The 12,760-nt window shown below is 40.1% G+C and overlaps 1 protein-coding gene across 4 annotated transcripts in view; it reads left to right on the top strand.

Annotated features, from left to right (window-relative positions):
* The window catches only part of NCAM2 (neural cell adhesion molecule 2), a 600,622-nt gene that overhangs the window by 313,842 nt on the left and 274,020 nt on the right, over positions 1 to 12,760 (top strand). For all 4 annotated transcript variants that reach the window (XM_033943261.1, XM_033943263.1, XM_033943259.1 and 1 more), the window contains one exon: positions 2,359 to 2,476. In XM_033943261.1, the coding sequence (XP_033799152.1) occupies positions 2,359 to 2,476 (118 nt within the window). The remainder of the gene's footprint in view (positions 1 to 2,358; positions 2,477 to 12,760) is intronic.

Below are 12,760 nucleotides of genomic sequence, written 5' to 3'. Positions count from 1 at the left end.
AGTTTCACCCAAACGGGCTTCCTCAGGAGGAGATTAAACTGAAACAAAAATAAATGAAAAATAAAGAAATAAAATAATTTAGATTTTATTTTGAGTTGACTATTTATTGAAACAATATGTTGGTACTATGACAAACTATTAGTGTGGTAGACAGGTGAGTATAGTAGGTTGTGGGGGAGTTTTAGATAGCTCAGCATAAATTATAAGGAGTATATGGTAAGATGTACATCTGGAATCCTTTATGTGAAGGTGTCCCATTGCTCTGTTGGCATGTCTGTGTGGCCAGTCCATTACAATGCTGGCCCCTCTCATGTCCAAATGGTTTGGATTTGGATGTTTTGAACTTGGATGTTGTTTTGTGGTCAAAAATGGTCAAAAACTTTGAATAACTAGCGGTTTTGAAAAAGGATGTGTCCCTGCCCTGATATTTGGATGTGTTGTGGGATATGTCCAAAATTGGACTTGGATGTCCTTTCGAAAATGGCCCTCTATGTATCTTTATAAAATACTAGCACAAATCCTATAGAAAAAGTATCCTCATAATGAATACAAACAGTATGTCTGCTTTGGAACAGACTTAAGTGCTAGAATATAATGTACCTATATACACATAGGGCCATATTCTATATATGATGTCTAAAACTCAGCATCAAAAAGGACAGCACTTATCACAATTAAAAAAATATCTCCAAAGTTAGGCACAGTTTATAGAATAATAAATCCTATCTAAACACCAGTATATCTACTAAAATCCCTTAAATAAAGGCCAATTTAAGATTTAAAAAAATCACATGTAGTGCCTATCCACTTGAATAAATTTAGATGCTACCATTTATGCTAATGAAAACCTGTCCTAAATACTAGCACCTAAATTGTATGCAGATCGGGCATATTCTATAACATTGTGCCTAACTTTTAAGAATGCCCACAACCCACTCATGCTTCTCCCCTTTTGAGATGATGCCCCCCTTTTGAAACCCACATACTAGAATTTATGTGCAACACTTTATAGAATATGCTTAGAAAGTTGTTTGTATAAATCCTAATTAGTAACAATTAAAGCCAATTATTATGTACAAATGGCTAATTATCACACTGATTGGCTTGTTAAACAATTAAGTTGTGTGTGGAACTTTGGTCACATTAAATATAATCGGGTCTGTAAAACAAACATGGAAATCATGATTTTGTCCATGCTTTACCCAAAATTTTCCTTGAGAATGTCCAGAGGTATGTGCCAGCTCATGCATTATGCATTTTAAGGCAAGCAAAGTATTTTACAGACAAAAATGGCTTATAAAATTATCCTCCAAATTGCTTTCTCAGGCTTTTTTCAGTTTTAACATCTACCGCCACAAGAGTTTTTGATGCATTTTCCATCCTTGCTGTAAAGAAAGTTTTTGGTATTTTGCTCCAAGATCTATTTATTTATTTGTACATGCTAGGAACACTGCTAAGCAGTTTACAATTACAAAAAAAGTAAGAAGAGAGAAGAAAGGAAATTTCAGTATTTATAAAAAGAGCAAGAGGGAAAGGATAATCAAAATTAGAGATAAGTGAAGATCAGGAAGAATGGTGCTTAAGAAAATACTCAAACAGCACTTTTCTGAAGCGTGGATATCGTGGTCCTGCTAAAAGGTAAAGGCAAGGTATTCCAAAGTGCCAGGTCTAAGAAAGAGAAAGCTGTGTCACAGGACAAGTCTAGATGGAGTTGGAATGGATAAAAGTACTCATTTGGAGAAATAGTGGTTGCAGTGAAAGAGAAGGTAACGGAACGGTTACTCCCTACCTCCACCCCTTTTTACTAAGCACTGGTAGAGTTTTCTACCGTTGGCCGGAGCAATAAATGCTCCAATGCTCATAGAATTCCTTTGAGTGTCGAAGCAGAATTGGAACATTTAGCACCCTGGGCCATGGTAGAAACCTCTACTGCTGCTTAGTAAAATAGGGTCTATATTTTGAAGTCAGTCTTCCCTTGCACTGGTGGCCAGCTTTCAGACTTCAAGGGAGGGGGATGATGTTGGCATGGGGAGGTCTTCTATTACAGCTTCCCTATAAGCACTTGATTCAAAACCTGTTTTTCAGAGGTTTGAAATGTTAGGATTAATATGAAATTGTAATTATTTCAAATAATATGTTTGAAATATTAAGATTGCTTTGTTTTATGTTTACTGTTTAGGATTATAGGATCCAATATACATCTTTCCCTGGTATGAAATCTCCTTTGAATGAAAAGAAAAGGTTAAATTAGCTATTCCCTGTCCAATATTTAAACCCCCTATGTGCAATGTAAACATTGGGCCTGTATATAATTAAACTCAGGAATGTTTTATATGTATATATATATATCTTTTCCAGTCCCTCCAGCAATTACAATACCGCAGAGGTCCTTCAATGCCACAGCAGAGCGGCAAGAGGCAATAACATTAATCTGCCGTGCTACTGGCTCCCCTGAACCTGAAATCCATTGGTACAGGTAAGCATGGAACTGGGCAGAGTAGAACATATTTACTTTCTAATGGGTTCTTTTGCTTACCACGGCAAAAAAAGGCATACTGCGGAATGCACTAAGGCATCCTATTGTAATTTTACCATGTGTGTGTGCTACTCACACACTTAAGAATATTTTTATTTTTTGGTGCGGGGGGCATGTCCGGGGGTGAAGAGTGGGCATATTCTACACTGATTAGATAGAGCAGCAGCATTGTCACTCACAAAATGATTAGCACAGGTTTAGCATGTGAGTCCCTACCATAGGTGGCAGTAGGGACTCACATGCTAATGACCATGCATTAATGCAAACATCAGTGTGTGGTCATTATTGAAAGAAATCAGAAAATCAACCATTTTACCCCAGTGGTCTCACCCCTAAGTTTCACAAAGGTGTCATACCTTGGAAGTCTCATTTTGGCTATAGCCCAAGAGTAGCATCTGAGCCATGAGCAGTAAATTAATGGGAGAGGAGGAGATAAATGCTCTGCTACTCCATCTAACTGGGGTCATAGGGATATTACAGTTCTAGCCAAAGCAAGATAAAAATATATCCTAAAATAAGTATATTTTATCCCTAGAAAGGATATGATATGTTATCATATGTTATGATATTATCAAAGCTTCTATGACACTGTGCAGTGTTTTAATGATATTGTTGCATTGTACATGTAAAACAATTCCTGAAAAGTCATAAATTCTGAATTCTTAAGCTAGCTTTAATTACCTACAGTGGTTTGGGATGGTGTACACTACAGCCAACCCTTAATATGAAGATTAATATTCTACAAGTATGGAACCCACTCATTACATTTACAGATTGTATTCAAGCCCATTTCTTTTGAAGCAAAGGTATGAAACAAAATTAAATAATCTGTATTCCTGTGTGAATTTTACTGAATATTTACGATTAGACACTGCATGGATTCACAAGTAAGAAATCAGAAAACCTAAGTAGGCACGCCTTCTTTGACTTTGAGATGCAATTAAACAGTTTATAACTTTATTTAATATGTGCATAATTAGTTAGAATTTTATGTAAGTGATTAATTATTTTTGATTGCTCATTTGACAAGGGAATACTTATTCATTATAATGTGCTTTCTATGCTTGCTTCTCCTCTTTCATAAATCAACTTAGCCTGCTACCTGGTCTTCTCCCTGAGGTTTGAATGAGAGGTTAGCAATTGTAACTCTGCCCAGAAATTAGCATAGAAAGAATCCTGCCTATGACAATACATGTTATGGTTATGTTTAGTGGGTATTTTTTATACTGCATTTTCCATACTGCATTTTCCAACTATTGATGAAAATGGTATACAATTTATAATTTGTTAACAAATTATATGAGGATGCACAACATATAATATGTTGATATAATGATTCAAAATGGTGTGTGATCGTGACACCGAGGTACCTCCTTCTTCAAACCCAGCATGCACCCAAAAAGAGGGAGAAAAAGCCTCAGACTAATATAGCAGTATAGAACCAAAAGGTACAAATCAAAACTGCTTTTGATACTTTCACTGGCAAAAAAAACTCCCTCACAGAACAGCTCAGGTTTAGAAAAGGGCAAAGTCACCCAGAGGCACGTTCAAGGGCTTAGCTGACAAAAAACGTCTTGAGCTCCAATGCCGTCACGTCTTCTCCAATCTTCCCAACAAGCAACCTTGTTTCACCAATGTTTGGCTCATCAGGGGAACAAACAATACAGCCAAAAATTTGAGAGGAAAGGGTAATCACACACCAAGTCATAAAATAAACACAACAGTTTCACAACACAACTCAGCTCTAAACACTAATTTGCAAAAGTGAGTCTTCAAAAGATGCTTACAATTTGGTAAAATACTTCTCTTCACAAATGAAGGTGGGAAGATCATTCCAAAGATGAGGGGTTAGAATGTAAAAAAACTTATTATGAGTAGATTCATATCTAGCTTGCCTTGGACCTAGAAATTTGAATCATTTAGAGAGGGTGATTTTGTATCAGGGCATCTAGGCAGGGAAGGCAATTATGGGGTCAATGTTCAAAGCAATTTAATGTCCAGAAATGGCTTCTGGCCATTTAAATTGTTTGTCGGGGCTAACTGGATGTATTAGGGACTCCTTTTACAAAGGCGCGCTAGGGCCTTAACGTGAGGAATAATGCACGCTAAAATGCCATGTGCGCTAGCCGCTACCGCCTCCTTTTGAGCAGGTGGTAGATTTTTTTTTTTCCTAGCACACACTAATCCGGTGCATGCGATAAAATGCGTTTTGCAAGCCTTTCTCAAGGCGGAGGAGTACATAACAAGTTTAACTGAACATACACTGTTCTTGGCTCTGTACCGGCAATAGTGTATGTTCAGTTAAACTCGTTATGTACTCCCCTGCCTTGAGAAAGGCTTGCGAACCGTGTCAGCGATAAGGGGATGAGCACTTAAAAAAAAGCTAAGTACTATTTGCTTATGAAAGTTAACCAATGCAACTATGAAGAGAGATGTATTTATTTATGAATTATATATTAACTAAATGAAATTACAAAGAAAAAAAAGATAAAAATAATAAAAAGTGTAGCTTACTAACACATATTGGGACTAATGAGGATTGATACCATCTGATGTTATATTACTTGGTGGTGATCTGAAGATCCCATAAGAGTGGAAGCCCAATTTTGATTCTGCATGATAGTGGGATGATAGTGTGATTATTGACTATCTTTTATACTGAGTTATAAAGGTTGGCTTGGTATCATACCTCCTCTGAGGCAGAAGTGGTGATGGTAGGAATTGGTGCATATGCATAAATACATTGGGGCCCTTTTAACAAACAGTGGTAAAAGATACTCGTAGTTTTAGCAGCTCTTATGTGGGTCATTCCCACATGCTAAGGCCATTTTTACAGCTGGGATAAAATGGCCAAAATTCCTACTTTTATGTTTATTACGATTTATAGACCACATTTCGTAATAACACCAATGTGGTATTAATGGTCATGTTCTATTTTTGCCATTAGCATGTGGGCAATAAAACATACTCGTTTTTGAGCTCTTACTGCCACCCATTATGTACTAGATCAGTGTTTATCAACTGCCGGTCCTCGGACCGGTGCCGGTCTGCTGAAATTTTCTGCCAGTCCACAGGGCCGTAACGTCCATCGGGCCCTAGACAGTGTTCTTCAGCTGCCAGTCCATGGTGCAATCAACGCGGCATCTTCGGGTTAGCTCCCTGAGTACTGTAGTGCACAAAGCCGTGGGAAAAGGCTCCTACGTGTAGCCTGCGCCTGAACCAGAAGCCTTTTCTCTGACGTTGCAACGTCAGAGGGAAGGCTTCTAGATGAGGCAAGGGACGCATACGAGGAGCCGCTGCCCACAGCTTTGTGCAATGTAGCACTCAGGGAGCCAGCATGAAGACATTGCATTGATTGCACCGTGGACCAGCCCAAAGATAACACCAGGGGGCAGGCCAGAAGGCAAGGCACAGCATGGAGGGAGAGAGAGAAACAACAATGGTAGGGGGAATTCTTTTGTTTTTTTATTTAGTGATTGATTTACATCTGTTATCTGTTCAGGAAGAAATACATTTGTTTCTTTCCTCTGGGGTTGTGCTGCTTGCAGCGTCTTGCATCTTAGGGTTTGTTTGTAAATATTAGTACTTTTAGTTTTTGGTCCTGCATTTTCATGGGGTTTTCTGGTAGGAATGAATGTTGAAAAGCATACAGTGTGCTTTATGTATTTTAATTTTGTGGTTAACCATTATGTGTTATTAATACAATTATATTTTGTTTATATATGAAAAATTAATGGAAAAAATGGTGTTACAATTAGTACTATTATGGGGGCAGGGTCTGGAGTGGAGATTGGGTAGAGATGGGCATGACTTAGCCCAGTGTTCTTCAACTGCAGGTCTGCAGACCGGTGCCGGTCCATCAAATAATTATTTTATTTCCGCCAATCCATAGGTGTCAAAAGGTTGAAGAACACTGTACTAGACAATAAAGACATATGCACTAAGCAACAATGTGATAAAGACATATGTACTAAGCATACGCTAATCAGGCCCAGATTCTCTAACCAGTGCTGATTTTTTCGGTACAGTTAGGTGCCCGAGCTCCTGCCGCGATGGTTGCAGTGAGGGGTGGGTAGGTTGCCGGGCCGCTGAACTGATCGCGCCAGTCGCGATCAGCTCAGCGGCCCCTTTTACGGCACTTGTACCTGTTTTGACTTGGTCTTAGTCAAAACGTATAAGTGCCGACTAGGCAACCTGTCAAAATCTTTGTTTATACATGTTGTACGCCTAGGTGTAGGTCGGCCCAACTCCCGCCCACCGCACGCCCTTTCCACTCCTCTTTTCTCTCTGTGCGTTTAGTGGCAGGGGAAAGGCCTAAGTTGGTTTTATATACGTCTAAAACCAGCTTTGATTATGGGTAATTGGACGATCAGGCTTTTTGTTCGTCCAAGTACCCATTTAGGCCACTTTTTAGACTTTTTTTAAATTATTAGCCCCTTAATGATTATTCAAAGAAATGAAATGGCCATGAAGAAGAAATATACTTTGTAGAATTTGGGGGTTACTGCCTACAAAATGGGTTGCGGTAAGTGCTTATTAATGTATTCTATTAATGATCACATGTTGAAAGCAACATTAGGACATGGCCATTGATACAAAAAATGGAAAATCAGCCAAAATATCTCACACAAGGGAGCACTAAACCCACTTTTTAATGCAGCTTAGTAAAAAGGTCCCCTATATGACTAGGCACAATTTTTTTAAATAGTTTCTGGCACATACACTTATAAATCTGCCTGTTCTATAATTTATGCTCCCCCCCCTTCTTTTGCAGCGCTAATACCACCGCGGCCAATGATTTTAAAAACCCTAGCGCGGCTTCTAAAAGCGGGCCTTAGTGTGTGCAATTGGCTCTTAAATCAAGGAATCAAGGCATCCTTTATAGATTTGCCATTTATGTAACATACACACTATTAAGAATACAGGAAAAAAAAAAAGATTTTGTTGTTGTTGTTTTCCTGTCATTTCAGGCTTCAAATAACACGAAATGACATTTCTCATGTCATTTCAAGTGAATGCATATCCCTAATACTTTTCATGATAACCATCTAACACAGAAGGGGATATGGAATGGGTAGAGGTAATTACCACATATTGTTAGTACAGCAGTTAGATAAACCTCTTGTGGTAGCACTAACTACATTATAATCTCTGCCATTCAGTTAATATGCATTAAAAAGAAATCTGTATTAGCTGAATAGGAAAATGCCTGTAATACCCTTAACAGTTAACTCAGAGGTTCTGCAGATACCATGCAGAGACTAAAAAACCTTGCTGCATTTCACTAAAGAGGGGTTGTTAGATTAAAAAGACAAAATGATATGAAAAAAATGGTACTTCAAGAACTGGGCATCTGGAATCCACAAGAAAAGCTTCATGAAAATTGCAACTATTACTGTATTTATGTCTATAAAACTGTAGTAATCTATTTCTTCTCTCAGTTTGATTATAGGAGCCTCAAATATGTAAAATTTCTGAGCAGTGAAAATGCTCAGATATCTTGAGAAATTCAAAGTGAATATTTGACTTTATCTTATGGAGAGTTAAATCTATCTCTTTTTAAATTTTTATATTCCAGACTTCACATAACAGAAGCCAGTTTGAGTTGAGATCTCAGACCCTGATTCTATAAATGGTGCCTACTGGTAGACATCTAGATCGTGACGCATATTGATGTAGGCACCTAACTTATCTCCCCTCCCCTTTTACAAAGCTGTGGTAGTGGCTGCCATGCGTCAAACACTCTGATGCTCATTAAATCCCTATGGATGTTAGAGCAATTACCGCAGCAGCAGCCGTTACCATGGCTTTGTAAAAGGGGGATTAATTTTTTTTATTATTATTGGTTCTGTTGGCACTGTTGATTGAACAGCTCCATTCAAAACCAATTTAAAATGATATTAAAAATTTTAATTTTGGGGTAGGAACTTCATCGGTAGGCGCCATGTAGAAGTCTACAATGAGGTAACTACCGGCACCTACCCAAAAATTAAGCATGGTTAGTAATGGAGTTTGAGTGTGGATTGTTTTAGGCACTGGTAGGCATCCATTTTAGGTACCGATGAATTAGGGCATGAAAACCCTAATCTACTATACCGGCACCCAACATAATAACGTCTACTGGCGCCTAAGTTGAGTTAGGCGCTGCTAGGCACAATTCTACAAAAGATGCCTACCACACTGAGCATTTAGCCACTAGGGACCATTTATAGAATCAGGGTCTCAGTCTTTAAGACATTTTCTATCATAATGGAACTTGGGTATGGTTGACACAGCTGAGTATAACGCTAAAAAAATACGCAAGGTAGTTTATCATTATACAGCTACTCAGTTACTATTGTTGTCCTGTCTTTTCACACTGATTCGCATTCTCATGAATGGTATCTAGCGGAAGAACCTATGCAGACAGTCTGTAGTATACACGGTAGAGGTGAGTTTTTCAAAACTGTTGCTAGAGATATATTGTACATTATTTTCAGCTGTTGCTGCTTTTCTTCTATCTTAAAAACAAAATAGGGAAAACATGCAGATGCATTGCTTTGGGAATGCTCTTCAATATATATTGGTGGGGTCAGTAATTAAGTGGGCAATGTATGTGTAGATATATAGGTTATGGGTAAGTGTATGTCTAAAGGTGTGTATATGCAAGGTGATGGTATGTGAAAATGTGGAGTGGGTACTCCTGGTAGAATTCTGTGTAACTGTGAAGCATATAATTTGTGGAGAATTTCCCATCTATGCAGAATTCTGTATATCATCTCCTGGTCTCCCACACTCCCACTAAGCGGACACCTTCTGCTCTCCTTCCTGCTCCGCTCCTGACCTGACCGAAGCCCCTCTCCCATGTGGGTCAAGCATCTCTTTTCTTACCTGCGGCCTTCACAAAACAGCAACAAAGACTGGCCAGCAGAGACAAACCCTCTAGGGCCTTTCTTCTGCAGCATCGTTTGTCTGTGATATTACTTTCTACAGACAGATGACGCAGCAGAAGAAAGCTCTGAGGGACTGGCCACAAGCAGCCAGTTCATAGCACTGCTTCTGCCGGCCAGCCACCACTGCTGCTGCTTTGGGAGGGCTGCAAGTAGGAAAAGATAATAATGGACCTGTGAAGGGGGGAGGGAAGGAGAGAGAAAGAAAGAGGCTAGATCCATGGGGAGGGGGTGTGAGATGAGAGAGGCCAGCTCCGCAGATGGTGATGGGGAGAAGAGAAAGGCCATACCATGAGGAGTCAAGTGAAATGGGGAAGAGGGGAGGGGACATGGATGTTGGATCCGTAAGTGGAGGTGGTAGGAGAATAGAGAGAAGAAGAGAGAGTGACCCAGACCATACCATTCTGGTGGAAGAAAGAGATTATTGGTCATAGCCATGGAGGGTGTGGGAGCAGAGTAATGGGGTGAATATGCCAGGGGGATGGGAGAAGCAAGCTGAAGGCTTGCTATGGTTGAGGGGAGTAAAGTAGTGTGACTGCTGGGAAGGTGTGAAGTTAGAATGAGAAAATAGGGTATTGCATGCAGGAGAAGATTTTAGGGGCAGACAGAATTATGGGTCATCGTGGGATTTTAAGGGAAACATGACTACTGTTAGAGTGAGAGAGGGAGGCTGGATCCCAAGAAAGGAAAAGGCAGGAAGGAATTTCATGTCTTATGATGGGGAAATTTTATGCAAAACAATACAAATGTTTGTAGAATTTTCAAATATTTTATAAATAGAATTTTCAGGGTTTTTTTTGCATAGAATTCCACCAGGAGTAGGTGGGGAGTTATATGCATATATGAGGTATTTTTGAAAGTATGAGTGTGGAGATGATGTATGCATATATTTGTGTAATTCAGTTACTGTGGGAAAATGTATATGGGAGGTTAGATGATATGTGGGAGGGACATATGGGTTATATATTGGGTGTTGATGCATGCAGGGGTATGGGTTTCTGCCAATAAAAGGAGTATGTGTGGGGAGGCAGGGTGGGAAGTGCATGAATTTGTGAGGGAGAACATGTTGGAGTGAGTTGTAAGTATATGGGGTATTAGGTTTAATGGGATATACGGATACATGTGTAGGGTGTGTTTGTGTGTGTATGAAGAGCAACCAAGATGATAAAGGTGATGGAACTCCTGTATGAGGAAAGACTATAAAGGATAGGGCTCTTCAGCTTGGAAAAGAGACAGCCAAGGGGAGATTTGATTGAAGTCTACAAAATCCTGAGTGCTGTGGAACGGGTACAAATGGATCAATTTTTTACTCTGTCAAAAATTACAAAGACTAGGGGACATTCAATAAAGTTACAGAGAACTACTTTTAAAACCAATAGGAGGAAATATTTTTCTCTCAGAGAATAGTTAAGCTCTGGAACGTGTTGCCATAGGTTGTGGTAAGAGCAGTTAACATAGATAGTTTTAAGAAAGGTTTGGACAATTTTCTGGAGGTAAAGTCCAAAATCTGTTATTGAGACAGACATGGGGGAAGCCACTGCTCACCCTGGATTGATAGCATGGAATATTGCTGTTTTGGGGGGATTTGCCAGGTACTAATGACCTAGATTGACCACCGTGAGGCTATTCTTATGTTCTTGTGAGAGAGAGAATGAATGAATTTGCACCATGCTGCCTGATTTGCCGATTTGAATCAATTCATTTTCTGAAAAGTCAGACTCACCGATTCAGTGAGTCTTGACTTCTGACATATCTCTGAGCCTCCTAAAGTAGCAGCAGCAGTGGTGGTGACTGGCTTGGCAGATGCAATGTGGTGAACAGGCTTCTCCTAGTCTACTCCACTGGGGCCTTCCCTCTGTTGCATCATTGATGACTTTGCTGATGATGTGGCAGAGGTAAGCCCTGGTGGGCAGACCATGAGAAGCCTGTTCACCGAGCTGCCTCTGCCAAGATGGTCACCACCACCGCTGCTGCTACTTTAGGAGACCCAAAGCAGAATATGAGGGGAATATGAGGGATGGAAGGCTCCTGCACAGGGGGATAGAGGGGATGGAAAGTTACTGCATGTGGGGAGAGAGGAAGAACTGGTGGAGATGGGATGGAGGAGAGGAAGGGTGAGATGCAACAGAGATAGAAAGAGTGACATATCCTGCATATGGTGGAGGAGAAGGAGATATGAATGGAGAAGAGAGAGAGAGAAATGTTGGGACATAGATTAGAGGGCAAGGAGAATTGGTGCATGGGGAGAAAGAAATGGTGCACATGATAATGGAGGGGGGGAAGGGAGAGATGCTGCATGGAGGGGAATAGAGATGTTTGATCCAGGGCTCAAGGCAGGGAGAGAGAAATATGGAGGCAGTGGGAAAGGAAAAGAATTGTTGGATATGGCAGTGGAAGGGAAGGTACAGAGATGGAAAACAGAAGCTAGAGCCTGGGACCACCCTAGCATATGCTAGATGTAATTTACTTAGATTTCAGCAAAGCCTTTGTCACGGTTCCTCATAGAAGGTTCTTGAACAAACTTGATGGGCCGAAGTTAGGACCCAAAGTGTTGAACTAGAGTAGAAACTGGTTGACAGAGGTTGGTGGTTAATGGAATTTGCTCGGAGGAGGGAAAAGTGAGTAGTGGAGTCCCTCAGGGATCATTGTTGGGGCCGATCCTATTCAATATGTTTGTGAGTGACATTTCCGAAAGGTTAGAAGGAAAAGTTTGCCTTTTAGCGGATGATACCAAGATTTGTAACAGAGTAGTTTCAAGTTTATTAGGTTTTTATACACCGCCTATCAAGGTTATCTAAGTGGTTTTACAATCAGGTACTCAAGCAAGGAAGGAGTGGAAAACATGAAAAAGGATCTGCAAAAGTTAGAAGAATGGTCTAATATATGGTAACTAAAATTCAATGCAAAGAAGTGCAAAGTAATGCATTTGGGGATTAGAAACCAAAAGGAGCCATAGGTGCTGGGAGGTGAGAAGCTAATATGCACAGATGGGGAGAGGGACCTTGGGGTGATAGTGTCTGAAGATCTAAAGGCGAAGAAACAGTGTGACAAGGCAGTGGTTGTTGCCAAAAGGATGCTAGGCTGTATAGGGTGAGGCATGACCAGTAGAAGAAAGAAGGTGTTGATGCTCATGTACAGGTCGATGGTGAGGCCCCACTTGGAATATTGTGTTCAATTTTGGAGACTATATCTGGCGAAGGACATAAAAAGACTTGAAGTGGTCCAAAGGAAGGCAACAAAAATGGTAGGAGGTTTGCGCCAGAAAACATATGAGGAGAGACTGGAAGCCCTGAAT

Source organism: Geotrypetes seraphini, chromosome 4, assembly GCF_902459505.1.
Source record: "Geotrypetes seraphini chromosome 4, aGeoSer1.1, whole genome shotgun sequence".
NCBI lineage: Eukaryota > Metazoa > Chordata > Amphibia > Gymnophiona > Dermophiidae > Geotrypetes > Geotrypetes seraphini.
This window is presented reverse-complemented; position numbering and strand designations above follow the sequence as displayed.